This window comes from Bubalus bubalis, chromosome 16 (assembly GCF_019923935.1).
Source record: "Bubalus bubalis isolate 160015118507 breed Murrah chromosome 16, NDDB_SH_1, whole genome shotgun sequence".
Taxonomy (NCBI): domain Eukaryota; kingdom Metazoa; phylum Chordata; class Mammalia; order Artiodactyla; family Bovidae; genus Bubalus; species Bubalus bubalis.
In genome coordinates, this window is record NC_059172.1 from 7761421 (window position 1) to 7787810 (window position 26390).

The following is a 26390-nucleotide window of genomic DNA, read 5'->3' on the forward strand; positions in this document are numbered from 1 at the left end:
GACTTGTCCAAGCCCCAAGAGAGTGGGTGTTGAAACTTGTCTCGGGAGCTACCTCCTGCTGGGTTCACACCCTGCGAGCGCCCAGGCGAGGATCCACTACTCAGGTGTGAGGGGCCGAACGCGGCTTGTCTCGGGTGCCCCACAGGCCGTTTCACCCTCCCACGAGGACTGCGGGGCAAGTCAGTCCTCAGCGACTTAGATGCCTGTTTGAAATTATCCTCGTTCATTCTCTGCAAGCCCCCTTTTCATTTTATGAGCGGATTTATCTACGCAGAGAACGCGTCCGTGATTCCTCGGGGATTTAGAAACTACATAATTTTGCTATTTTTAAAGTTGTCGTTTAAAAATCCGTGCACACGGACTGACACTCCTCGGGGAGAGTAGGGGTGGGGGTGGGGGCGTCGGGACCGAGAGGACGTGCTAGAGAGAGAACAGCTTGGCTCTCGGCTTCCCAGCGCGCACGCCGTCCCCTGGGGGCGCACTCCTCCGAGAGCGCGGGAGGGTTTGCGGCCCCCAGCAATTTGCGCGATCCAGACCCTCTGAGCGCTCCGGGCGTCGGACCGCGCAGACCTGCGCCCCCTCTCGCCTGCCAGGCGGAGGGCACGGCCGCCGGGTCACCGGGCCCAGGAGGAAGCGGGAGGGGCCGGGAGACCGAGCAGGTGGCGATTAGGTCAGACTCAGAACATTCTTGGACCGCTCCAGTGGATATAAATAACCGACAGGCAGGCTCCGAAAAATCCCAGGGTACGGGGCAAGGGGATGAGGAAGCAGGGGTTTATTAAGGGTGGGGGGGGGGGTCGCATCGTGGCGATCTGGAAAGATCTACTAACAAAGTGGGTGGAGGGGCGAAGGGATTTAAGAATGAACCGTGGTACAAAATCTGGGAATAAGAACACGTGCGGGGGAGGAGGTCATGACTTTCTGCCCCACCTCCGCCGCGTGTAGTACCCAGTCCTCAGAATGGGCCACAAGAGGGCTGTGCAAGGAAAGGGCAAGGCTTTGGAGTCCCGGCCCTGCCCGACGACAGATCGTGTGCAAGGTGCTAAAGGTCTCTGAGCCTCAGTTTCTGCATCTATACAATGGGAATCCTAACGCTTACAAGTGGATGGTTATGTGCCTCTCCAGAGTTAACGCCTAAGTAAACGTCTAAGTTAACTTATAACTTTTAAGAAAGCTGTGCTCAGCAAAAAGAGTAAGGCAGTGTAGCACTCCCCCAGGCCTCCCTCCAAAGACAGCCGGTGCAGGCCGGACTCCTTCCCGCTTCCACGGCTCTCCCAGGTTCTGCCGAGGCCGGGGAGAGGCAAAGCCGAAATCAGACTGCTTACAGCGCCACCCTGGGTAGGCGGCCCTGGCGCTCCTCGGGCGGGAACCGAGACCCCACGGCCCGCGCCCCGGGAGCCGCGCGGGTCGCCGCGATGCAGGCAGCTCCTGGCCGGTGGGGTTGGGGCCCGCGGGCGCGAGGAGAGGGCGGGGCTGGGGGCTGGGCTTCCCGGGGGGAGGGCCCGGCGCGCTCCGGGAGGCGGTGGCGGCCCCGGCCCGGGAGCGACAGGACTTGGGTCGGAGCGTGGCCGGACCCCCCCACCCGCCGAGGCGCCCAGGGAGGACGCGGTGAGTGCTGCCCGGGCGGGGACGGCGGGGAGGCGGTGGCGGGAGCCGCAGCTAGATAGAGCACGCCCTCTCCTCCTCCCGCTCCTGGTTTGCTGTGGGACCGACTCCGGCCCCGGGAGCCCCGGGGGAGCCGTGCTTTGCGGGAGCGCGGCAAGAGCTGCCGCCGCGCAGGGGGTGACCCTTCTGCGGCGCCGCGCGCCCGGCACTTTCCCAGACCTGCCGCGGGGGGGTTAGGGAGGCGTCGGGGCTGGCGGGCCATCCCATCTCCTGGGGCCCCTCAAAGGCCCCCGACCGCCCTGGGACCCCAGCGGGGGCCTCGCTCCCCAGCGACCCCTCGCCCTTAGCAAAGAGCCCCAGTTCCTGGGGCCGCCGGTCCCGGGCCACCATCTGGAGTTGCTGGCGGCGCGGACCAAGGCAGGGTGCGCCCCCTCCCCTCAGCGGTGACCGGCGGGCCCCCACCCCGCGCCGAGACCGAGTTCAGCGAGTTTGGCCAAGAAGTCCTGGAGTTTCCAGGGCCAGGCCTGGCCCGGCCGCTCCTCGTGGGCTCCAGCGGCTCCGAGGTGTGCAGCGCCTGGCCCGCAAGCAGAGCGCCCGTCCATAAGGGTTTTGAGGCCAGAGACCGGCGGCCCCTGGGTTCGGAGGTTTGGTGTGAGGGCTCTGGGTTTGGAGTGCGTCATCGGGGAGCTGGCACCTCAGGCGGGGCCGGTCGGGTTTCCAAAAGTGCCCCTTTGTTATGCCCCTCCCGGGCCGGCCTCCTCCCCCTTTCCCGCGCCACCCCTCCCCCAGCCTCCGGGGCCTCCCTGGCTGCAGGTTCCAGTGGCTCTTGCCTGAGCACCCCTCTCTGGACCGGTCTACCGCCCACCTCGGTGTGGTCAAATCTGCGGGCAGATCGGGAGGGGCTGACGGAGAAGAGGTCCTTGGGCGCAGCCTGTGACTCAGGACGGAGCCTGGGCAGGGCAGGACAGCAGGGCTCCCTCCCAGGGCCATGCCCCGGGACTTCGGGACAGGGTTGGGGCCGGTCTGGACAGGAGTACCTAGTGGCTTCCTAAGGGAAAGTGGGTTCTTCCCTGGACCCCAAGACTCCCTACCTTGGCTCAGGACGCTGTGAGGAGACCCTGCCAAGCCCCAGCGGCAAGTCCCAGCCCAGTTAGGTGCTGGCTCCCTGGGCTGGGAAGGTTCATGATCTGCTTCTCAAGCTCTTGGCCATGGCAAGAGTGTGTTCTGGGGAGCAGGCTGGGTCTCTGCCGGGGTCAGGAGGCATAGGGTGCTGGCCCTCCTCAGCAGGGGTCAAGGCACAGGCCCATTCCCCCATTGCTGGGTCCGCTGGGGCAGTGGGGCTGGCTGTGCCTGGGGCTTGGGCTCATGTTTGCTCTGGGAGGCTGGAGGGAGCGGTGCCAGCCCTGCACACACAGCTCGCTCTGTTCTGGGGCCAGAGAGAGGGAACGGGTGGGGGGCAGCTCTCCTGGGAGCCGGGAGCCAGGAGGCTGGGGCCGGCAGGGGGCCCCGGCCCCTGGATGCCTGGCTGGGACAGCTCTTGAGGCCCTGGGGTTTACAGCTGCAGCTCTGTTTCTCTCCATCTGGTTGGCACGTCCTTTCTGGGTAAATGGGACAGATTCAAGAAGAAGCAAGGGGGAAGCGTTGAGGACCCCGGCGGGGCGGGCTGCTCCATCCTTCTACTCTGGGCCCAGGCATCTCCCCTGAGGGCCTGAGCTCTCCCCGCTGTGAGCTGAGAGGCAGAAGCTTACGCAGGCCATGCTTTCTCAAAGCTGCCATATCCCATGCGTTTCCTGGTCTTCAGGTGGATGTCGTGTGTGTTTTAAATTCAGCTACTAACTCCAGTGCCTGGAGGAACACAAACTGGACCCTCAGGAAGTCTCTGCCAATGACTGAGGACAGATCCTGGCTTGTAGTCGCAAGCCAATGTGATATATACCTGGAGATATATACCCAGTGTGATATATACCCGGAGAGAGAGGTGGGGATTGGGGATGGAGGAATGGGAGGGTGCCTGGAGAAGATGCCTACCCAGTTTTCTTTTTTGTAATAACAGCTTTATTGACATATACCACACAATTCACCCATTTAAAGTATCGTTTGTTTAGTTGCTAAGTTGTGTCTGACTCTTTGTGACCCCATGAACTATAGCCTGCCAGGCTCCTCTGTCCATGGAATTTCCCAGGCAAGAAGAGTGTAGTGGGTTTCCTTCTCCAAGGGACCTTCCTGACCCAGGGATTAAACCCAAGTCTCCTGTATTGGCAGGTGGATTCTTTACTGAGCCACCTAGGAAGCCCTCACTCTTGAGTTTTGGAGGGTGGGGAGGGAGTCAGTTTGGGGGAGGACTGTCATAAAGCCCTGCCTTGGAGGCAATGAACACACTGTTCTCCCGGGCCTGGCCGTGTCCCTGGGGTTTGCTCAGAGGAGGAAGTGGTTTCCTTCTAGGGGCTTGACTTGATGCTGGGGACAGCTGAGACCCTGCCCAGGGACAGGCAGGGAGTGGCCGCGTGCCTCTGGGTCCTCTAGCTCCCCCAGGGGGAGCTCCGGGGCTGGAATCTGCCTTGCCCTCCCCCGCAGTCCTGGAACGCACTATTGTAACTGGCTGATCACCTGTCTGACACCTTGTGCTGCCCCAGACTCTGGGCTTTTGGAGGGTGGGGCTGAGTTACTCATTATTCACGGAATCCTGTGGGACCTCAGGGATGCTGTGGAGCAGGACGAGTGTCCCTTGTGACCGTCAGGCTCCTCACAGTTCTTGTTTGCTGCCTTGAGTCTTATGCCAGTGTTGGCACAGAAAGAGGGAAGAAGGCGGGATTTCCATCTTGGGAGGGAGCCGAGGCCCCCTAGGAGACGACAGTATAATGCACTTGTTCAAGCTTCATGGCCAAGATAAGCCTCAGGCCTCCTGGCTCCCAGTCTGCTCTTGCCACCCCAGGAGCTCCTGGGGTGTGGCTGGGTACCCTCTGACCTGGCCGGGTCTGGGGAGGGGTCGCCTTGTTCAAGGAGAGGCCACAGAGCCCTGGCTTGGGCAGGCGTCCCCTTATCTCATCTGCGTTCAGGGCAGCAGGGCCCTCTGCCCACTACCCACCCCCGCCTGCCATGTAATCCCCGGCTGGACCGTGTGACCTGACTGGCATTCTCCTGGCTGGAATCTGGCGCTTCTGACAGCAGTTGCTATATCGGGGGAGCTGGGCACCGCCCTGGACACGGTCAGCCCCACCCTTACTCCCTGCTTTGCTCTTGGTAGCGTCGAGGCAGGATCACGGTAGCAGCTGTGAGGGTCGGACACCCAGGTCTCCGGAGTGAACTCTAGGCCCAGGTACATGGACTGAGGTGGTGGGAGGGCAGGCCAGGACAAGAGAAGCAGCCATAGAACCACCATCTTTGCCCCCTTCGGGCCCCTCCTGGGACTTCCAGACCCCTGCCTGAGTCCTGGCTCTTGACAGTTCCTTGGGGAGTGGGGATGGCAGTGGGAGGGGGCAGAACCCAGGGGTAGCAGAGGCTCTTTGCCTCACCCCCGAAGTGCGCCTGGCTTTCCTGCTTACCCCTCTGCCCTCTGCAGCGCCCATCCGCCACCATTCCGTGCTGCGGGGACACCATGGCTCCAGAGGAAGAGGCCGGAGGGGAGGCCCTGGAGGGCAGTTTCTGGGAGGTGAGCAGCTGGGTGCCAGCTTTGGGGGTGGTGCTGAAATGCCCACCCCTCTCTGGGCCCAGCCACCTGTCCCAAGGAGGAGCCTCGCGTCAGCCCTGGCCCCTGGGGAGGGGAGCGTCTCCCCTGGGCGACACCAGGCTTCTTGTCTCCTGCACAGGCTGGCAACTACAGGCGGACCGTGCAGCGGGTGGAGGACGGGCACCGGCTGTGCGGGGACCTGGTCAGCTGCTTCCAGGAGCGTGCCCGCATCGAGAAGGCCTATGCCCAGCAGCTGGCCGACTGGGCCCGCAAGTGGAGGGGCGCTGTGGAGAAGGGTGAGCCAGCGCTCGGGCCTCGTGGGGAAGAGAGGACTGCCGAGGTGGGGGACGGGGGCAGCCAGGCAGGGCAGCTTCTTTTTGCACCTCTTGTGGAAAGTTGGAGGCTTCCCCATCTGCCTTCCCTTTAAAGAGAGACGATCCTTCTAGTTATTCTTTACATTTGTGCTGTTAGGGTTTGCCAAGCACCATCAAATGTGTTATTTTGATATTTCTAATAACCCGCTGGGAAAGATTGAGGGCAGGAGAAGGGGACGACAGAGCATGAGATGGTTGCATGACATCACTGACTCAATGGACATGGGTTTGGGTGGACTCCGGGAGTTGGTGATGGACAGGGAGGCCTGGCATGCTGTGCGGTTCATGGGGTCGCAAAGAGTTGGACACGACTGAGTGACTGAACTGAACTGAACTGAACTGAATAACCCTATGAGTTTCCCTGGTGGCTCAGTGGTAGAGAATCTGGAGATGTGGGTTGGATCCCTGGGTCGGGAAGATGTCCTGGAGAAGGAAATGGCAACCTGTTCCAGTATGCTTGCCTGAGAAATCCTATGGACAGAGGCGCCTGGCAGGCTACAGTCCATGGGGTGGCCAAAGAGTCAGACGTGACTTACAACCAATCAACCATAGCTCTATCATGGAGACGGTCTTGTTCTATCTGCTAGAGGAGAATGGGGTACTTCACAGAGGCCAACTGACTTGCCTGAAGTCACACAGCTAAGAAGAGCAAAAGCTTGCGCCCAGGTTTTCTGGCTCTGGCGCTTGGGCTCCTTCTGTCCAAACAAGCTGCCTTCCTTGGGGACAGACACTAGTTCTTCTCTGGGGCAACAGAGTGTAGTGATTTATACCACACACCTGGGTTTGGATCTGAGCTCCACCTGTAGCTGGAATGCTTTGGGCAACGAATTTCACTTCTCTGGGCTGCCTTTTCGCTTGTTCCACGTTGTTGGTGACGCAGTCTTCACGGTGGTGGATGAGTCAAGCACTCAGTGGGACCATGTGTCCAGGCACCGAGTAGGTGTTCAGTCAGCAGTAGCTGACGCCATTTGTCGTTCATCTTCACATCTCTGCCCCATGCCTGGCGCCCAGAAGCCCCTGCTGGGGGAGGGGGAGGCTCGCTGCCAGCAGGTGGGCCCAGCCCCAGCTCACTCCTCCCCGCAGGCCCCCAGTATGGCACGCTGGAGAAGGCCTGGCATGCCTTCTTCACGGCGGCCGAGAGGCTGAGCGCGCTGCACCTGGAGGTGCGGGAGAAGCTGCAGGGCCAGGACAGCGAGCGGGTGCGCTCCTGGCAGCGGGGCGCCTTCCATCGGCCTGTGCTGGGCGGCTTCCGCGAGAGCCGGGCGGCCGAGGACGGCTTCCGCAAGGCCCAGAAGCCCTGGCTCAAGAGGCTGAAGGAGGTGAGCCCGGCAGGGAGGAGGGGCCGCAGAGGCCTGCCCCCTTCCTGGGTCGGCCTTGGGCTAGAAGGGGCCACGGCGCAGGGTCCTGGGTCCAGCACGGTCCCTGCGTGTGCGCCAGGTTGAGGCTTCCAAGAAGAGCTACCATGCGGCCCGGAAGGAGGAGAAGACCACCCAGACGCGGGAGAGCCACGCAAAGGCAGACAGCGCCGTGTCCCAGGAGCAGTTGCGGAAGCTGCAGGAGCGGGTGGAACGGTGTTCCAAGGAGGCCGAGAAGGTACAGGCTGAGGGACCCGCCAGCCCAGGTCAGGGCTCCCTGAGTGCCTTTTCCAGCCCCCAGCATTGCTCTTGTCTTCACTTGCCCCCTGCTCTCCAGCTTATCACGTAACATAGGACCCTGAGAAAGATGGGGCATCCCAATGGCCTTAGTGATAAAGAATCAGTACTGATGCAGGAGATGCAGGGGATGTGAGTTTGATCCTTGGGTGGGGAAGATCCCCTGGAGGAGGGCATGGCAACCCACTCTACTATTCTTGCCTGGGAAATCCCACAGACAGAGGAGCCTGGCAGTGTACTGTCCATGGAATCGCAAAGTGTCAGACACCACTGAGCGACGGAGTGCACACGCACCAGGGAAAGAGGATGCTTTACCCAGGAAAGAAATGGTGCAGTGTGGGGCACTGGGATAATTTTAGCAGTTGAGGAGACCTTCCCAGCTGCTTTCCTTTCGGTGTGCCCCCTGGGACAAGTTCTCATGTTGCTCGCCCGGCCAGAGCACTTTTCCTCCAGCCCTGCATATCCAGAGCCTCCCTGTCCTCTGAGGTGCTGCTCTGTTTCCACTTCCCGGAAGCCTTTTCTGATTTCTTCCACGGCGCCCCGTGTGTGTGTCCCCATGTGTGTGCGCTCAGTCATGTCTGTCTTGCAACCCCAAGGACTATATAGTCCATCAGGCTCCTCTGTCCGTGGGATTTTCCAGGCAAGAATACTGGAGTGGGTTGCCATTTTCTGAGATGAGGTTAACCTCATCTCACTCTGTACCACCTTTTTTTTATTTATTAAATTTTTTAAAATTTATTTTAAAAAAATTATTTATTCGTTGGGTCTTAGTTGTGGTGCTCAAGCTTAGTTTCCCCAAGATATGTGGGATCTTAGTTTCCCAACCTGGGATTGAACCCACGTCCCCTGTGTTGGAAAGCATCTTCTCAACCACTGGACCACCAGGGAAGTCCCTGCACTGGACTCTTAAAGCCACTGGGCCTGAATGTCCACCTCCCTTGTTAGGCTCCTGGGGTTTTAGCGGGCAGGAGCCAGGTTTCCTACCCCTGGTGCCTAGCCCACAGCAGGTGTGCAGGAAAGACTAGCAGAGTCCTGAGTGGAAGAAGAAGAAGGTCTTGTCCTCACCAGAGCCCCTCCTCTCTCCACCCAGACGAAGACCCAGTATGAGCAGAGCCTGGCGGAGCTGCACCGCTACACCCCACGCTACATGGAGGACATGGAGCAGGCCTTCGAGAGCTGCCAGGCGGCCGAGCGCCAGCGGCTCCTCTTCTTCAAGGACATGCTGCTCACCTTACACCAGCACCTAGACCTCTCCAGCAGTGAGAGGTACGGCCTTCCGGGTGGGCCTGGAGATCTGGGTGAGGCTGGCTTTCTCCCCTCACCTCTGGGCTCTGGCTGGGTTGAATGAGACCAGGCAGGGTGTACCTGGGGGTACCAGGTACCAGGGGGGTAGGGTGGGGAATAGAGACCCAGGGCTTCCTGGCCTGAGGTTTATACCTGGGACACAGGTTCCACGAACTCCACCGAGACCTGCATCAGGGCATTGAGGCAGCCAGCGACGAGGAGGACCTGCGCTGGTGGCGCAGCACCCATGGGCCGGGCATGGCCATGAACTGGCCCCAGTTTGAGGTACCTGTTCCTGGCAGGCTGGGGCTGGGAGATGGGGTAGGCTCCCACCGGGCTCACCCTGGCGCTCCGGCCGGAGGCTGGGGTTTGGGATGTAGGAGGTAGAGGTGGTCTGGATGGTCCTGGCTGCCACCAAGCCTACAGCCCAGCCTGGCCCTGAACACTGTCCCCACAGGAGTGGTCCTTGGACACACAGAGGACAATCAGCCGGAAGGAGAAGGGTGGCCGGAGCCCTGACGAGGTTACCCTGACCAGCATCGTACCCACCAGAGACGGCGCTGCACCCCTGCCCCAGTCCCCGGGGTCCCCGCGGTGAGAGCCAGGATCCAGGCTGTGGGAAGGACACCGCTCTGCTCCCTGCTGTGCCGTTCTTCATCTGTCCCTTCCCTTCATGCCCTTCACACCTGAAGTGGCTTCAAAGCTGATGTTTTGAGTTGTAAAGATGCCAGTTTATATGGTGGTCTGCCAGGCGCTCCCCACACTCCCTCTCATGTACTGCCCATGTCAGCTCTGCATGGCAGGACGTGTGCTTGAGCTTGCAGGCATTCGTGGCAGAAGTCAGGCTAGAATTCTGCAGCTTTTCCCCCACCTGCCTTTCCCCAGGCTCCTGCAGGGGGGAGCCCTTGGCCCTGAGTCCCAGGCTCTCCTACTCAAGCCTGCCCCCTTGTCCTCCCCTCTCTAGTGGCAGACATGAGGAGGAGTGGTCAGATGAGGAAAACCCCCTGAAGGCTGCCACAGGCGTGCGGGTGCGGGCACTCTATGACTACGCGGGGCAAGAAGCCGATGAGCTGAGCTTCCGAGCAGGTACCCTAGAACCCCTTTCCTGGTCCTTTCCAGGCTGCAGCCCGTCTCCTTTGCCCCTTTACTAGCCTGAGCAGAAATGTGGAGAAAGGGAAGCCAGACGCTCAGTTCTCAAGGGTCAGTGCTCCGAGTCGTAAGGCTGCTCTAGCGACATCCTTGGTGGCCCAGTGGCTAAGACTCCATGCTGCCAGTGCTGGGGGCCTGGGATGAGATCCAACTTAGAGTTCACATGCCACAACTAAAGATCCTTCATGCACGCTGCAACACAGATCGAAGATATTGCATGTGACCTTTAAGACCTGGTGCAGCCAGATAAATATTTTTAAAAAACTATTAGAAAAAAAAAGGCTGCTCTGGGTCCATCCCCGAGGAGTCAGTGTCTGCCTGTAGCCTCACCTGCCTCTCAAAGTCACCAGCTGGGGCCTGACTGCTGAATTCAGGGCCTGGGGGTGGGGTGGGGGTTGGGGGTGGAGTGGCTGACTTTGACCTCCCTCTGCCTGAGCCAGGTCTCTTCTAGCTGGGTTCTCCAACTACCCCCTCCCCCTTAGTCCTTGACCCAATTACAGGGATGGGGCGGGCAACTGCCAGTGACCAATCCCCCTTCTCTTAGGGGAGGAGCTGCTGAAGATGAGCGAGGAGGATGAACAGGGCTGGTGTCAGGGCCAGCTGCAGAGTGGCCGGATTGGCCTGTACCCTGCCAACTACGTGGAGTGTGTGGGGGCCTGACCTGCCCTGGCAGCCCTTGAGCAACGTTTCTCCACCCTGAGTCAGAGCCCAGCTTGTCTGCACAGCCGGACCTGAGGGCCCTGAACCATCCTGCCCCCTGCGACCGCTCTGCCCTTCCAGGAGGGAGAAGTCCTGGGACCCAGGGAGGGGAGAGGCCTTGTGTCTGGGAAGGGACTGGTATGGAAGGGCCAACTGAGTCTAGGCTGAGGAGAAGATGGGGAGGTGGGGAGGTCAGGAAGTGACCGAAGGGCTCGGGTGCCTGGGCCTCCCCAAAGAGTCCTCCAGTCTCCCCCGGAGCTGTGGACCCAGTTCCTAGTCTCTCTGTTTTGGGGTTCCAGGGGTTGGCTTGGGGTGAGTGTAGTTCTGGGCTAGCAGCACTCTTGTGGCTTGTTCTAGTGTGTATTAAACTTCGAAGAAAAAAAAAGGCTTCTGTGCATTTTCTGTGCATCTTTTTCGATATTCCACCCTTGCCAGGCGGCAGTGGACATCTGGAGGCACTAGGGGGGTAGGTCGTGGGCCTGCAGTATATTGCGGGGGCGGGGGTTGGGCGGAGGTGTGCCAGCTTGGTACCTGCTCTGGGACTTCGGGACCCTAACCTAACCTAACCTGGGGTCCCGCAGGGGACTCGTGATCAGATTTGGTGCGAGGATGGGTGGAGGTCAGGAGCTGAGCTGTGAGCGGGGCGGGGGGCCCGGCCAGTTCATCTGCCCATTCAGGCCGGCGGCACCGCGTGTTTGGTAGGGACTGTTAATCATTACTCACCGTTCGGGAACTGACCCGAACCGAGGCCTAGGGCCGAGCCTCGCAGAACACACGTTTCTGGGAGGTGGCTCCGCCCCCGCAGGGGGCCGGGGAGCGCGCGGGCGGCGCGGTTTGGGCCTGTGGGCGAGCCGTCGCCCCGCCCCGCCCGCGGATTGGCTCCGGCGCGGCGCCGCGAGGACTCGGGTGCGCGCGCGCGTGGAGCCCGGGCCCCTGACGTCACGGCGCACGCTCCGCCGGCGGCTCGCCCGTTGGCCCGCGTCGGGCCGGGTCGCCCCGCCCCTCGGCGGACCGGCCTCCGCTGAGGCCCGCCCGCTGACCCGCCTTGGCGGCCGCGGATTGGCCCGTAGCGGGACCCGTCGGTCGCGCTGCTGTTCTGGGAAGGAGAGAAAATGGCGGCCGAGCCGAACAAGACCGAGATCCAGACGTTTTTTAAGAGGCTTCGCGCAATTCCGACCAACAAGGTGCGAGAGAGGGAGGCGTGCGGGGCCCGGGGCGGGCGGAGAGGGTCTCTCCCGGCTCCCCTGGCGTCTGAGGAACGGGGAGGGGCCGGTGCGGGCTTCTCTTCCTGGGTTGTCAGCGCCCGGCCTCGACTCGAGGCCCCTGACCGTTCGCTCATCTCCTTCTTTGCCCAGGCCTGCTTCGACTGTGGCGCCAAGAATCCGAGTTGGGCCAGCATCACGTACGGTGTTTTTCTGTGCATTGACTGCTCCGGGGTGCATCGCTCCCTGGGCGTCCATCTCAGCTTCATCAGGTGGGGTCTCCTCGCGGCCGGCCGGGACTGAGTGCTCGGCAGGGGAGAGTGGGCTGCCTGGACTTGGACCGCGCTGAGTTTGGTGTTCGCCAGACTCTCACGCGAGGGAACCGCCGGTGTGGGCCTCTTGTTACACTGGCGGTTCGTCTCCGCGTCTGGGTCAGAACTCTTTCCTGGTTCAGGGGGAAGAGTTACCTGCGTTGATCTAGTTGGTGATACGTTAGAGCGAGACTCTGGTTGTCCTCAAGAGGAAGGCTGAGTCCAAGCTTCCATTTCCTTTCGCATCTGGAAAATAATTAGTACCCTTTTGACTAAATGAGGGTAGAGCAGAGTTCTCCCGGACAGGGTAGAGTGGAGGAAATGGGGTGGTGGCTGGTGAATGTTTTTGGGTGCCTACTGCAACCCGGGGCCAAATGACGGGTGTGGGTCGCTCAGGGAAGCGTCTCCTGGAACCTGCTGGTAGGTGACACACAGCCCTTGCACGCAGGTCCACAGAGTTGGATTCCACCTGGAGCTGGTTCCAGCTGAGGTGTATGCAGGTCGGCGGGAATGCCAATGCGGTAAAGTTCCTTCTTACCGTCCTTCTAACCCCCATTCTTCTGTCTGGGTACTGACTTCTCAGTGACTTCTTGGAGGCCCTCTGTTTCTCTGTTCAGAGGGTTCTCTGGTCTATGGCAGCTCTGTACGCTGTGCTCTAAACTTGGACATTGGTCACTGTTCTTCTCAAAGGGGCTTTGGGTTCGAACTAACCAGGACAGACATTCTTGGGGAGAGGCCAATGGCGCTGGGGTCTCCACAGTCCACCGGGTCTTGGCCTGGAGGAACGATGGGCAGAGTGGGTGTATCATGTTGTTCTCAGGCAGAGTCGATTGAGGGTTAGGCTTCAGACATTCATCCTAGTGGATGCGTGGCTGTGTTATTTTGCAGGAGTTTCTGAGGAACTTTGTGAAAAGCTGCTGGTGTCAGCAGTGTATCATCCTCTTCGAGTAATAACAGGGCTGTTGCGTGTGTGTGTGTGGTGGAGGGGGGGGGCGCCTCGTTTGCTCTGGGAAAATCTCCTGTAGCATGTTCTCGCTTCTTTGCTCACCAGACAGCCTTCTTTCGCCAACATGGATGCACAGCCAATGATGCTAACACCAAGTATAACAGTCGAGCTGCCCAGATGTACCGAGAGAAGATCCGGCAGCTGGGCAGCGCGGCCCTGGCTCGGCATGGCACTGATGTGAGTGCCTGTTCCCTGGGGCTGGCATCGTGGGGGGAGTGGGCATGTTCAGAGTCCTGTGTTTCAGTGGTGCCTTCTCCTTTCTAGCTTTGGACAGACAGTGTGAGTACTGCTCCCAGTCACTCCCCAGAGAAGAAGGAGTCCGATTTCTTTTTGGAACACACTCAAGTGAGTGCCCACAGGAATGTTTCCCACAGTTGTTCCTGACAGGTGGTTTACTGACTGAGGCCAAGGCCCACAGTCACAGTCTAGTTGGTGATACGCTAGAGCGAGACTTTGGTTGTCCTCAAGAGGAAGGCTGAGTCCAAGCTTCCATTTCCTTTCGCATCTGGAAAATAATTAGTACCCTTTTGACTAAATGAGGGTAGAGCAGAGTTCTCTGTTCGCCTTGGTGTGATATTCCCTATGGGGAATGTGTGGGGCCCACTGCTGGGTAAAGCCGGCTTTTTCCTCCTTCCATGAACAGGGGTGCAGTATGGCCCTCCTTATGAACAGAACCCTATAAACTGGGGTGTTACAGAGGATGAGAAGATTCTTGAAGGCTCAAGAGATATCAGGAACCCAAATAACTTTTGCTGGATTCTTCCCCTATGAGAAAGGATTCCCTCCCAAGCAACCTACCCCCAGAGGTTTCCCTCTGTTGGTGCTGGGTGCTCAAGTCAGACTCTCTGTTTGGATCCCTGCTCCTCTGCTTAGCCTTTCTAGTGTGGGGTAAGATACCTAACGTGTTAAAACCTCAGTCTCTAAGATGGAGAACTATTTACCTCCTAGTTTTGTTGTGATAATTAAAACATATTTATATGTGAAAAGCCCTTAGACTTGTACCTGGCACATGATGAGTGCCTTTGTTTGTTGTTACTCAATTAGGGGAATGGGTTCTGGGTGTAAGTAAGTATGGAAGAGGTGGTGATGGCTGTAGCTTCATCTTGCCTTCTTCCATTGTGCTTAGTCGCTCAGTCGTGTCCAACTCTTTGCGACCCCATGGACTGTAGCCCACCAGGCTCCTCTCTCCATGGGGATTCTCCAGGCAAGAATACTGGCTTGGGCTGCCATGTCCTCCTCTGGGGATCTTCCCAACCCAGGGATCACACCCAGGTCTCCTACATTGCAGGCGGATTCTTTAATGTCTGGGCCTCTGGGGAAGCCCTCCATAGTGAATAGCAACTATAATTGTACTTGCTAACCTCCAGTCTCCTTTCCTCATGGGCTTGGAGTAGGGCCTTGTACCCCCAAGGTACTTGGCGCTCTTTACCAGCAGGAATGGCTCATTGAGGCTTCTGTCATCTGGTTCTTTCAGCCCCCTGCCTGGAATGCACCAGTCACCGACCTCTCAGAGACCCAGCAGCCAGCCCCGTCTGCAGAGAGCAGTGGCCTGGCACGTGAGTTCAGCCCATGTTCCAGCCATGTACCCTGGTCTTGGCAAAGGTCTTGGGGCGGCGGAGTGGGACACCTGACCAAGGGAATGGAAACAAGGAGTCTCCTGTATCTCTGGGTGGGCTGGGAGTCACTTAAGTCCCCTAGGGAAAGTGGTAGGAATTCCTTTTCTATTTGGTGGCCTCAGAAAGCTGAGGAAGCCTGAAGAAAGCTGAGCTTCTGTTCTTACCTCGTCACTTTTTAAGGGTAGCTCATTGGAAGTTTTGAGTGTCACACCTAATTCCCACCATTGCATCCACAGAGCCGGAGCATGGCCCCAACATGGACCTGCTTGGCACCTCACCCAAAGCCTCTCTGGGTCAGTATACCAGCTGGCAGGAGTGGGGTGCCTTGGGAGAGGGTGGGCCGCGGGGGTTCTTTTCAGATCTGCTGCTGCCTGTGTGGACTGAGGTCCCAGAAGACTGAACTTCTAGTTTCTCTGGAGTGGGGCCTGAGATTGAAGCTGTGGCCTCAACGTTGACCGAAGGGACTTCAGAGCAGGCCCTTGGCGGCTTGTGTCCCAGGCCTGGGGTCTGCTTCAGAGTGGGCCTGGGTCTGGCCGGTATGAGGCTGGACACCTAGACCTGGGGGCTGACGCAGGATCGGCCTGTCTGGTCCATTTCACGATACAGGGGGACAGCTCTGAGCTGCTAATGGCTAGAGGTGACGTTGTCCTTTCTCAGCCAGTTCCTGGCCTTTTGGCTCTTTTCTGTTCTTCTTGATGTCCTTCAGATTTAATTCAGGGTGAACAGTCCATTTGCTGCCCTGGTTGGTTTTGTTGACCTTTGGGGGTTGGGACCGGAAACCAGCAGAGTGACCGTCACGACCCTGTGAGAAGGCTGGTGTGGCCTGGTCTGGAGTGAGGCTCCGTAGAGGCCTCTGATCTTGGGAGCTGTATGGAGGCTTTGGGGTGGGGCCTGCTGTTAGCCACGAATCTGTTTCTCTCCAGAGTCCATGTATCTGTCACCTAAAGGGGTTCTTCCTGCCAGAGGTAACTGCCCGCTGCTTCTGGAGCCCCTTGCATGCCGGAGGCTGTGTGTGGCGCCGCCCCGGCCTGGCAGTCTTTGTGTTGGGTCAGGGCCTTTGTCCCTGGTGCTTCAGGTCTGGGTTCTTACATCCATGTGCTGGGAGTCGGTAACCGCCCCTAACCGTGTCCGTCTTGGCTTGGACGTCCTGACACCATTGGTTGGAGCTGGTGGTGGCAGCTCTCCGTTTCTCTGCCTGAAGCTGTTCTTCATAGAAGTTCTTGCCACGAAGCTGCATGGTGTGGACCGAGCTGCCGCCTCCGAAGTCCCTTTGTCTCTGCTCATGCCCCACCCTCTTCCTCACACAGAACCGAAAACCTCCCTCATTGGCAAGAAGAAGCCAGCAGCAGCGAAGAAGGGGGTAGGTGGGGAGAGGCAGTATGGCAGGGTGGTTAGGGGCTGGGGTCAGACCCGGCCACTTTGGTAGATGACTATGACTTTGGTAAAGGTGCATAGCTTCTCTGCAGCTCAGCTATGAAAGGGCTGTCAAGAGCGAGACTGTGTGCCTTGGTGCTTGGCTCATCCCGGGCCTGGCAGCTTTGGGCGTCCGCTGGGGTTGTGTGGGCCGCCTCGTGCCTGCCTCCAGGCAGAGCCCCTCTTCTGCCTCTCCACCATGTGGATGGGCTCCTTTTTTTTTTTTTTTAAATAAACACTTTAAGAAGGAGTCCTTTCCTTAGCGGTGTCCCCTCCATGCCAGGGAGGGGAGGAAGGGGACAGAGGACTTTGTGGTTGGCAAAGCTCTCATCACATGATTCTCCTCCCAGCTGGGTGCCAAGAAGGGCCTAGGGGCCCAGAAGGTGAGCAGCCAGAGTTTCAGCGAGATTGAGCGGCAGGCCCAGGTGGCAGAGAAGCTCCGTGAGCAGCAGGTGGCTGATGCCAAGAAGCAGGCCGAGGAGTCCATGTGTGTGTCTGCCAGAGAGGCCCCAGCTTACATGGGGTTGGGCGGGCAGGCAGGACAGGTCAGGATGTGTGCTGAACTCTGGCTTGTTCGTTCCCTCGAAGGGTTGCCTCCATGCGTCTGGCCTACCAGGAGCTCCAGATTGACCGTAAGAAGGAGGAGAAGAAGCTACAGAACCTGGAAGGGAAGAAGCGAGAGCAGGCCGAGAGGTTGGGCATGGGACTGGTGTCCCGAAGGTGAGGCTCAGCTTTGGGGTGCGGCAGGGAAATGCCATTGTTCTCCCGGGAACCCCTGGAGGTTCTTCCTAGTATTCTCAGCTCAGTCTTCCTCTGAGGCTGAAGAGATGGCCTTGCTTACTGTCTTCAAGTGCCTAGTATAGTGCTTGGCATGTAGTAGGTTTGTGCTCGCCAAGTATTTGTTGAACGAGTCAAAACACAGGATCAGGTGCTCTTTCGAATGTCCGAGAGACCAGGGTCGTGTTTCTTGATGAGGGCGCTAACAGCTCTTAGGATGGCAGGACAGTTCTTCTTTCTGAGGGTCTTCCCAGGACTCACAGGGCTTTGAGTATTCTGACCCCTGTCCTCTGCAGGCCATTAGTGCTGACAGCTCCCGTAACACCTGGAAACACTCCCGGACTCTCAGATGCCCCTGGTTGGGTGGTGCCCTTCCTGTATCAGGACCACTGGATTTAGGTTGCTGTGGTTTTCTTAAACAAAACAAGAGCTGCTCACCAGTTCTCTTAGGCGTTTTGTCTGCTTTACACTGAGAGTGTTTGGAGATTTCAGTAATACTAGATTTTTTTCTTAAAAATCGGCATATCTGGCAGTGCCAGAGTGAGAAACCCTGGCTCCAGTGAGCTTGTGCTAAGTGGCGGCTGCTCTTTTTCACAGGGTGTGAGCTTCACCAGTGGCTTTATTTACTTAAACACAACAGTCCTACGTGGGAGGTATTCTTATCCCTTTTTACAAATGAGAAAATTGAGACTCAGAGCAGTTAAGCAACTTGCCTGAAGCCCAAAGTACTAGTAATTGGTCCAACTAGATTTTGAACCTAGAACTTTGATGCTTAGCATTTGGAGCCCTTATGCTGTGCTCTTCTGGTGAAAGAGAAAGCTGGCGTCTCTGCCCCATCCCCCAGGCCGCGGCGAGGCGGGCCCAGGCACTCTCGTCAGTCCCTGCCCTGCTGGTGGGACCCACACTGATCAGGGAGACACAGTTTTACTCCAGATTGCGTCTCTTCCTCGTCCCTGTTTTGGTCTCAGGAATTACTGGGTTAAAGGTTATACTTAATTTTTTTTATTTTTTGTGTGCAGTAGAATCTTATTTAAACCTAGTCTACCCTGTTTAAAACTCTGTAGCAAAATAGTGACTCCGTGGAGTTCTGCCAGCCACGAGCTGTAGATGTTAATGAACTCATATAAATGAAGCTAGTCCTTAAGCTGCCCCTGTGGAGTTGTCACGCAGCAGGGAAGAGAGGCGTCACGGGCGGTGCTGCCGCCGGATTCACTGCCTCTTCCCCCAGGAAACCGCATGGCAGATTCAGGTCTTAGTGCGTAAGGCTGGACTCTCTACTTTGAAATGCTTTGTTCTCTAAAACAACAAAAAAAGGATGGGTTAATTAAGAACTCATCCTGTGATGCCATTAGACTCATTCCCCTGGTTCTGGGGCATTTTCCATCTTTTCGTTTGTGTCCCTGATGGTGAAGGATGTAGCTCATGGTATAGCAGGCGGAGGACAGAAAGCGCTCTTGTTTGGTGCATAGTATCACTGAGATTAGGCAGACGGTCATTGGTCAGGGAAACCCTATTTCGAGAAGACGAGCTGATACGTTGACAGGGGAGGTGCGCTCCAGTTCAGCACAGGCTCTAGCACTCCCTGCGGGGCCTCGCCCAGCCCCGGGCGCAGGGAGGGGAAGGCTCTGGGTGCTGCTCCGTGAGGGAGAAGCAGGTTTCTGCTCGCGGCTGGGCGCCTTCTCCTGTGCGGCGACATGGATGCCCACCCCTGCTCTCCTGCCCCGGCCCTGCTTGTCTCTGCAGCTCCGTCTCGCACTCGGTGCTGTCTGAGATGCAGGTGATCGAGCAGGAAACCCCAGTGAGTGCCAAGTCCTCCCGCTCGCAGCTGGACTTACTTGACGACGTCGGCACCTTCGCCTCTGGGCCTCCAAAGTAAGGCTGTTGTTGAGGTGCAGACTTGGCTGCTGTGCTCCCCACTCAGGTTCTCTGAGCCCCTCTACTGTCTCCCTAGGTACAAGGACAACCCCTTCTCCTTGGGGGAGAGTTTCGGTTCCCGGTGGGATACGGACGCTGCCTGGGGTATGGACAGGATGGAGGAGAAGGAGCCGGAAGTGACCGTCTCCAGCATCCGGCCTGTTTCAGAAAGGTGGAGGCCTGTTCCCTAGGACGCCCGTGCTGGTGGCCGCGCTCTGCAGCTGCCCTGCCGGTGTGCTGGCCACCGCACACGCGGCTCCCGAGCCCTTCAGGAGTGTCCAGTGTTAATGGAGGAACTGAGTTTTTAACTTCATTTGAATAAATTTGGATAGCCGCTAGTGGCTACCAGACTGGAGAGTGCAGGAAACAGGCATGGCTTTGAGCTGTGCTCGTGTCTCAGAAGGCCTAACTAGCCTGCTGTGCTTGAGGTCCATTTCTGCCAGGGGGGCCTGATTTTATGCTTCGGTTCCCGACTTCCTGATGATTATGTGTCTCTGGCCCTCATCTGGGAATTTTTTAAAAGCATATTCCATGTCGACCTGGGTAATGCTTAACTGGTAAATATCTGAAAATAACCCATTAGTAAAATGGGGACATAACTAATAACTTCACAGGGCCGCCTTAGGATTAAATGAAACTGACAACACAGTGAGCTCAGTGTGTGTGTGCCAGGGTCAGGCGGCAGTGACCTTACGCCTTTTCAGCCAGACTGAGGTGCTTTTGAGAGTAAAAGGGTGGTACTAATAATCACACCAAGAAAGGAGGTATAAACCCAGGCAGCCTGAGAATTGGATCATCCTCGTGGTTTGGGGCAGAAGCCTTGGCCCCTCCAACCTGTTTCCATGCTGCATAGCGAAGGGAACAGAGGTTCTCTGTGTCGTGGCCTCAGTGTGGAGAGAGGGCCCGGTCTAGAGCTGCAGTCAGGCGGGACTGTGGGGAGCGCCCCCGGGGGGCCTCGGGTAGTCATAGGGTCGCAGTGCTCCAGGGACACTTCCCTGGAGGCAGTGGGAGAGTCAGAGCCATTGTCCCATATCCATCCCTCAGAGTCACCAACCGGAGGGAAGTGGAGAGCCGGAGCTCGGGCCTGGAGTCGAGCGAAGCACGGCAGAAATTTGCAGGAGCCAAAGCCATCTCCTCTGACATGTTCTTCGGGCGGGAGGTGGATACTGAGGTGAGGTGGTCCACCCTGAGCCTGGAGGCAGCAGGCAGAAGCGGACTGTCTGCCCTGCTGTCTGGGCTTTGGCACTCGGGTGGCTTGGCCCGCGAGAATCCTAGGGTCAGCGGCGCAGAGAGCTGCAGACCTCACCTTTTCCCCGCCACAGTATGAAGCCAGGTCCCGGCTCCAGCAGCTCTCGGGCAGCAGCGCCATCAGCTCGTCAGACCTCTTCGGGGACGTGGATGGAGCTCATGGAGCAGGTGGGCCCGGGGCGGAGTAGGCTCCAGGAGGGCCTGCCAACCGAGCGGGAGGGCCCTGAGGGCTGGGAAGGGCTTCCTGCAGGCGCTGGGTCACCCCCTCCCTTCTCTTACAGGCAGCGTGTCCCTGGGGAATGTGCTGCCCACGGCTGACATCGCCCAGTTTAAGCAGGGCGTCAAGTCTGTGGCCGGGAAGATGGCCGTGCTGGCCAATGGTGTGATGAACTCTTTGCAGGTGAGTCTGGACCGCGTGACCTGAGGTGGGAGGAGACTGGAGGGTAGTGCTGAGAAGGCGGCCTTCTCCACCACGTCCAGACTCAGCCGTGGGGTGGCCCTCAGCCCAAGAGGGCGCCTCTTCTCTCCCTGGAGGACAGCTTCCTCCCTCTGAGCTGGGCCTGGGGCCGGGCCTCTCCCTGAGATGGTGTTGTGTCTACACTGATCTCCCCCACACTGCTCCTCTGTGCTGTCTCTCCTCCCTCTCCAGCTTCTGTGAGATCAGGCAGGGTGGCCCCCTGGGGGTCTGACCACACCCCCGTTCCTGGGCCACAGTAAATAGGAGACAGTCTCTGCCCGGGTGAGATGGGTGCTTGATTCCCTCACTCACCCCTCCCCGCAGCCCCCCAGCCCCTTGGGGTGTGTTGGGGAAGGGTGTGCTCGCTGGGAAGCTGCTGCAGGTCAGAGACTCTGACTTGGGTTTTTTTTTTCCATCATCCCCAGGATCGCTACGGTTCCTACTGACCCAGGCTCCGTGTCTCAGACTTTGGGTGGTGACAGTAGCAGAAACCTCACGATTCCTCGGCCTGGGATGCTTGCCTTGTGGAAGCTAGGGAGGCGTTGTTACTTTATGCCTGTGGTGTGAGTGGGGTGGCCTGCGAGGAGCTCCAGTGAGGGAGGGGCAGTGCCGGCCCCTGACCTCTGCCTGGGGATCGGGCCCTTTGTTCCCCTCCCCATACACACTGACCTCTGCCTGGAGATCGGGCCCTTCGTTCCCCTCCCCGCACACCCCAGCCTGTGTGCTCCGTGCTTCTGGTCCTGCCCCCCATGCTGCTGCTCACTTGGCCTGCCACCCTGGGGGTGAGGGGAGGGCATTCCCTCAGGATGGCTTATTCTGGGTCCAGGCCTTCCCTGAGGAGGGAGAGTAAAAAGTGGAAGGCTGTTTTGCTGGCTCTAGGATCCTTCCAGGTGGTCCCGGGGGTTGGCTCCTGGCTCTGGACGCGGCAGGAGGTCTGGAGAGTTGTGCTGTAGATCAGCCCCCAGGGCGGGAGGCTGTGGATGCGCTGCTGCTCCTGTGCTCTCTTCGGCACCAGGAGAGGCAGGGGAGGGGAAGGGCCCTCTGTCTGAGACTTGCGAAGGGCTAGAAGCTTGACCTGGTACTTAAAGCTTCCATTTGGGATCAGACTAGAGGCCTGAGGGATCTTCTCCTGTCTCGCTGACCCTTTCTGCAGCGGTCGCTCGGAGGACTCCTCCTCCTCCTGGGTGTGTGGGAGTCCTCCCATGCCATCCGTGGTGGACCGCGGTCCCTCGGAACCTCTGTCCCTTCTTCCCCTGCTTGGTGGCCATGGTGGGTCTGCTCTGCCCGGGGCTCCGCTCTGGATGCCGTGAGCGTAGTGCTGGCCGAGGAGGCAGAGGACGCGTGGGATGGAAGCAGGCTCCTGGGCTTGGCTTTCCTCCTCTGCACATTCTTGGCCTCAGGACCCTGGGCAGCACCCCCCACGGAGAGCTTGTGGCACCTGCGGGGCGGCAGGTCTTGGCCCTGGGCCACACACTGTGCCATCCTTGGTGCCACCTGCCCCTGCTGCCAGCAGCCCGGGTCCCCCCACCGTGATGGGGGCTGGGCTCCCGAGCACTGCAGACCGCTGTTCCCAGCACCCCTCCCCAAAGGGACATGACTTTCTTTCTGGACTGTATTGAAACAAAGTGGTGTCGAATAAAGCCCCGATGGGGCCCTGGGTCTCTGCTGGTCTGAGTGGAGGAGTGTCCTCTTGGGATCCTGCCTCCCTGCCCCGTGCAGGCCCCTGGCCTCACTCTCTGGGCTCCCACTGATACAGGCAGGGCGTTGGTGCCGAAGCGGGGGGCACTGTCTGCAGGGCCTCCAGCTTGTCTCTCCTCTGATAGCCAAAGGCCCCTGGCTCCTTGGACCTGTGGTGCCGCGAGCTCCGGCGCGGTCTCCACCTCAGCACCCTGTTGCACGCGGGGGAAAGAGGTGGCGTTAGTTGGTCCTTCGTGGCACCCTGAGAGCTGTGCGCAGGCGGGCGGCCTCTGCAGCCCTGCCGCTGGCCCAGCAGTAGGTTTGGCTGGGGGCGGGTGTCTCGGGTGGGTGGGGGAGAGAATGAGAGAGTGTGTCAGTGTGTGTGTGTGTGTGTGTGTGTGTGTGTGTGTCTCAGGGGCGTTAGGAAAAAAGACCTGAATGGAGCCCTAGGCAGGTGCGTGCATGTGTGCACGCGCATGTGTGCATGTGAACCCGTGGCCTGGCAGCTCCCCCGGCTGGGACTCCTGGAACAGCTCTGTGCCACCGTCGGCCGACAGTTGTAAGCCACTGGTCTGGGAGGTGGGCGATGAGAACGGATGGGTGGAGGCAGCCACAGGGCTCTAAGCCAGCGATGTCCTAAGTGCGGAGTCATCAGAAGTTTTGGAATCCTCGGGAGGTGCTCATAAAGAGATTTTTCTGCCCTGCTCCTGGGCTGGAGGAGTGTGGTCGTGGGCCTTGTACACAAGCCCCCCGGGTGACTGAGGCAGCCAGGGGCTTTAGTGGCTCCCAGTCAGCTGGAGGCTGCAGATCCCTGAGCGCTCACCATGTGGCCTGGAACTGCTGGGCCCTGGCCTGGCAGAGCTGTGGGAGCCAGTCCTGTAACTCTCCAGGGGGTGCGGGTCTGGGCAGGGATGAGCCAAGGAAAATGTGGGTGTCTGGCAGCTGCAGAGGAGGAAGCCTCATCTGCTTGGGTCCTGGGGTGGTTTTACTTCCTGGAAGTTGCAGACCACCCGTCTTACTGTCCAGCTTTGGCTGGAAGCTGGTGGTCCTCCGCCTGTCTTGTTCACAGCTGCATCCCTACTGGCCTAACCCTGAGCAGGTGCTTAGAAAATGTTTAATGAATTTGTGATGGCAACCCCTTGTGGCCAGTCTGTCAAGTTATGGGCACCTGGCCGTGAACCATCCAAGCTTGTTCCTGAAAGCTCTGTCCAGCTGTGGCCACCTTTCCCATGAAAGGCAGAGCTCATGTGCAGCTGGTGAGTCCCTTTGCTCATGATATGAGGCAGCTCTCCAGGTCGAGTGGTCCTGTGTCCCCCAACTTCCCAGTCCTGCCAGAAAAAGCTGGACCTTGGCACCAAATTCTCAAACACCCCTTCCCTTCACCCCTGTCTCATGGCTTTAGACTCACCACTTACCAGACACAAGGGGCTTTATTTGTTTCACATATTTAACTATTAGACACAGAGGAGACTTGAAGCGGTTTCTGAAATTTCTTTTTGCCCACCCTCCATCTTATGGCCAGTCCTCCAGAAGAAGGTTACCATGGCTATAACCTAATACCCGCATCACTGGGTGTCACCCTTGACCATGCAAGGCACTGCATGGGTCCTGGGATTGCTGTGAGGAGATGGGGATGGTCAGCAAAAGGGTAAAACCCAGTCACCCTTCCCGTGACCTCAGCTCAATCCGCCGTCAGCTTGGGGCCTGGTGAAAGGCAGGCTGACGGGAGAAAGTCGGCTGTTAACTTTCTAGGGTCACTGCGTAGCTTACTTTCTAGGGTCACTGTGTAGCTTGGCTGCTCATCAGCACCTCTCTGGCGGGTCTCTGGGCTGGGGTTGTCACTTGGCCTTCTCACCAGTGGAGGGCAGCCTGGCGCAGGGAGTGGGAGGAGAGATGCCTGGGGCTCCGGGGGTGGGGAGGTGAGCGGGTGGGGAGCTGGGAACTGGGCGCAGGGCTGGGTTCTGTGCTGTAGACAGGACCCTTCAGACTCGTCAGGTCTCGGGCTCGTCTGTCTCTTCAGTGGAGCCGTCGCGCTCTGCATCCACTTTGCGGGCTTGATGGAGGGGTCTCCAGGGGGAGCCAACCCGGGGAGGGGTCCGGGGAGGCAGGTAGCTGGCCTCTGGACCGGCAGTGACCGAGGTGACCAGGCCTGGGATCTGTGCCAGCCTGAAGAAGGGGAGATGCCCAGAGGGAGCGAGGTGCCTTTTGTCCAGAGACCAGGACCCCTTCACTCACTCTCGCGTGTGAGACCACGGGCTGCCTCAAAGGATTCAAAGAGAGGCTGCCTCAGGCCTCTGCCGGCCCCCCAACCCTTCCCTGACAGACGGACAAGGGCTGTGTGGCCCGTGTCGGGCTCTGATCCGACTGAGGTCTCGTGCCCACAAGGGGGCAGCATCTTCCCACCCAACACTTACAGCCGCTCCAGTTCCTCGTCCATGGCTGGGTCGTGCATCAGGTCCCCTTTGTCGGGTAAGGCTCCTAGGGAATAATTGGGGGCACAGAACTTAATCCAAGGGTCCTCCACCCGGGCTTCAGCCAGACATCCCCCTGCAGTAGCTGCCTCTGTGCCCCTCGTCATGTCTACCTACATTGTTGACCCTGGGAGAGCTAATCTAGATTTAGGGAACAGAGATTTAAGAGATCTGCTCTGGGGGCAGTAAGCCCTAGGTGCTGCTGGAGAAATTTAGTGAACCCCCTTCCTACCCTCCTCGATCATAACTACGAGACAGCCCCGAAACTCAAGGTCACTGCACAAAGAGAATGATCTCCTTCCAAGATTAGATGGGATGTTGTGAGGGGGTAGTGGTAAGAACCCGCCCGCCAGTGCAGGAGACGAGACAGACATGGGTTCCATCTCTGGGTCAGCAAGATCCCCTGGAGAAGGAAATGGTAACCCACTCCAGTGTTCTTGCCTGGAGAGTCCCTTGAACTGAGGAGCCTGGTGAGCTACAGTCCATGGGGCTGCAATAAGTCAGACATGGCTGAAGGGACTTAGCACTCATGCACGAGTTGGTGCTGAGGGTTTAGTCCTTTGCTGGGGCTCCAGGTACTGCGCTGAGAAGGAGCCAGAGACACAGGACAGGGCTAAGGCCCCAAAGGCCAGAAGTGACGTAGTTTTGTGTCTCCAGATCAGGGGGATCCCACTTTGGGGACAGAATGGTCAAACATGCTGTCTCAGCTCCTCCCGGGAGGGTCCCAGGGTGAGAAGGGAAGGCGGGGTCAGGATGAGACCCAGCTCTCCTCCCTTGGCCGCGAGCCGCCAGGAGGGGCGCTGTCCCTTCTCTGACAGATCACTGCAGGTTTCGTCGGCTACAAACCCAGGGCAGTCATTCTCGGGATATGGGGAAAGGTGACAGGAGGGGTCCAGGGTGCTCCCTGGGGCTGTTAACAGTGGGAGTGAAGGTAGAGCTGGAGTCTGCAGATCGATTCTTACCAGCAAACAAGAAAAGAGCCGCACTCCTGGTCAGAAGCTAGTGAACAGTGCTGGTCCCCAGAAAGCCTCAATCTTAAAATTGTCCATCTGGCTCTACAGTTCTGACCTTTTCAGATGATGCTTCCTGGCCCCTTTGGTGTTCGTGGTGATCACACTGTGTGTGATGGAGCCCTTGTGTGTGTGTCGGTGTGTGTGTGTGTGTGTTGCTTTGAGGACTAAGGGAACAGGACAGCCCCCCTCCACAGCTGGCTGCACCTGGGGTAGCTCAAGTCTCTCTTCCAAACACGGGAGACGCAGGTGAGGACAGAGACCCTGTGCTTCTTTCCGTCTCCCACTGACCCAGCACTACAGGGGATGTGAGCTCCATTGCTGGTCGGGTAACTAAGGTCCACGTGGGACAACTACTGAAGGCCACTTGTCCTAGAGCTGGCATTCCGCAACAGGAGAAGCCACCGCAAAGAGAAGCCCCTGTGCCGAAACTAGAGAGGAGCCCCGGCTTCCGCAAGTAGAGAAAGACTGCACACAGCGACAAAGACCCAGTATAGCCAAAAAATAAACAGTTTAAAAAAACAGCGGGCGGATGTGCTCTTTCTTGTTTAAAAAATAGGAAGAAGAACCCTCTCAAGCTCTGGGTGGTGATGTCAGCCTGGTGGCCCCTCCCCGGGAGGGCAGCATGTGCGGGAGGGGGCGGGAGAAGGCGGACCAGTGAGGATGAAACGATGGACAGAAAAAACTGGGGCAGAGCCGGCTTCCATCCACCACCGCCCTTTTTTTCCCTACTCCCTTTCAGACTAGTAAGAATTTTTTTTTTCCAGATGGGGAAAAAAGGTCTCCCAAGACACACCTTTGCCCTGCTTACAAATAGGGTTCAGGTCTCTGAAATATAAGCTCCGGAGCCACTTATTA

General features: G+C 58.6%; 3 protein-coding genes across 12 annotated transcripts in view; 2 read left to right on the top strand and 1 right to left on the bottom strand.

Moving 5' to 3' along the window:
* The first annotated feature begins 1217 nt into the window (after positions 1–1217).
* On the top strand, positions 1218–11607 carry PACSIN3 (protein kinase C and casein kinase substrate in neurons 3). 4 transcript variants are annotated; one of them, XM_044929191.2, is made up of 11 exons: positions 1218–1338; positions 4850–4921; positions 5165–5254; positions 5412–5568; positions 6730–6965; positions 7084–7239; positions 8389–8564; positions 8747–8867; positions 9040–9176; positions 9547–9668; positions 10276–11607. In XM_044929191.2, exons 3-11 carry the CDS (start codon positions 5201–5203, stop codon positions 10389–10391), a joined length of 1275 nt encoding a protein of 424 aa, XP_044785126.1. In that variant the 5' UTR covers positions 1218–1338; positions 4850–4921; positions 5165–5200; the 3' UTR covers positions 10392–11607. The 4 variants fall into 4 exon arrangements, with proteins under 4 accessions (XP_044785126.1, XP_044785124.1, XP_025121886.2 ...); XM_044929189.2 differs by lacking the exon at positions 1218–1338 and adding an exon at positions 1471–1608; XM_025266101.3 differs by lacking the exons at positions 1218–1338; positions 4850–4921 and adding an exon at positions 1509–1608.
* On the top strand, positions 11472–26056 carry ARFGAP2 (ADP ribosylation factor GTPase activating protein 2). 4 transcript variants are annotated; one of them, XM_025266098.2, is made up of 17 exons: positions 11472–11614; positions 11786–11904; positions 12392–12464; positions 12995–13126; positions 13214–13294; positions 14424–14505; positions 14802–14858; positions 15489–15530; positions 15873–15925; positions 16329–16465; positions 16567–16698; positions 18499–18627; positions 18707–18841; positions 19714–19840; positions 19992–20085; positions 20199–20317; positions 25828–26056. In XM_025266098.2, exons 1-17 carry the CDS (start codon positions 11543–11545, stop codon positions 25867–25869), a joined length of 1626 nt encoding a protein of 541 aa, XP_025121883.1. In that variant the 5' UTR covers positions 11472–11542; the 3' UTR covers positions 25870–26056. The 4 variants fall into 4 exon arrangements, with proteins under 4 accessions (XP_025121883.1, XP_006042470.1, XP_025121884.1 ...); XM_006042408.4 differs by lacking the exon at positions 25828–26056 and adding an exon at positions 20800–22039; XM_025266099.2 differs by lacking the exon at positions 15489–15530.
* Positions 21973–26390, bottom strand: part of C16H11orf49 (chromosome 16 C11orf49 homolog) — a 210775-nt gene continuing 206357 nt past the window's right edge. For 3 of the 4 annotated variants that reach the window (XM_006042411.4, XM_006042413.4, XM_044929193.2), the window contains 2 exons: positions 24466–24529; positions 23463–24217 (listed from right to left, as the gene is read on the bottom strand). In XM_006042411.4, coding sequence (XP_006042473.1) covers positions 24043–24217; positions 24466–24529 — 239 coding nt within the window. In that variant the 3' untranslated portion in view covers positions 23463–24042. Of the gene's footprint in view, positions 22264–23462; positions 24218–24465; positions 24530–26390 lie in introns of those variants that run through there. The other variant, XM_006042412.4, reaches the window with a different exon arrangement.

Coding starts and splice junctions, on each gene's coding strand:
- PACSIN3 (XM_044929191.2), top strand. CDS start 5,201: ATGGCTCCAGAGGAAGAGGCCGGAGGGGAGGCCCTGGAGGGCAGTTTC. Junction 8,868..9,039: donor TGAACTGGCCCCAGTTTGAG/GTACCTGTTCCT, acceptor CTGTCCCCACAG/GAGTGGTCCTTGGACACACA. Junction 9,669..10,275: donor TGAGCTGAGCTTCCGAGCAG/GTACCCTAGAAC, acceptor CCCTTCTCTTAG/GGGAGGAGCTGCTGAAGATG.
- ARFGAP2 (XM_025266098.2), top strand. CDS start 11,543: ATGGCGGCCGAGCCGAACAAGACCGAGATCCAGACGTTTTTTAAGAGG. Junction 12,465..12,994: donor TCGGCGGGAATGCCAATGCG/GTAAAGTTCCTT, acceptor TTTGCTCACCAG/ACAGCCTTCTTTCGCCAACA. Junction 20,086..20,198: donor GGATGGAGCTCATGGAGCAG/GTGGGCCCGGGG, acceptor CTTCTCTTACAG/GCAGCGTGTCCCTGGGGAAT.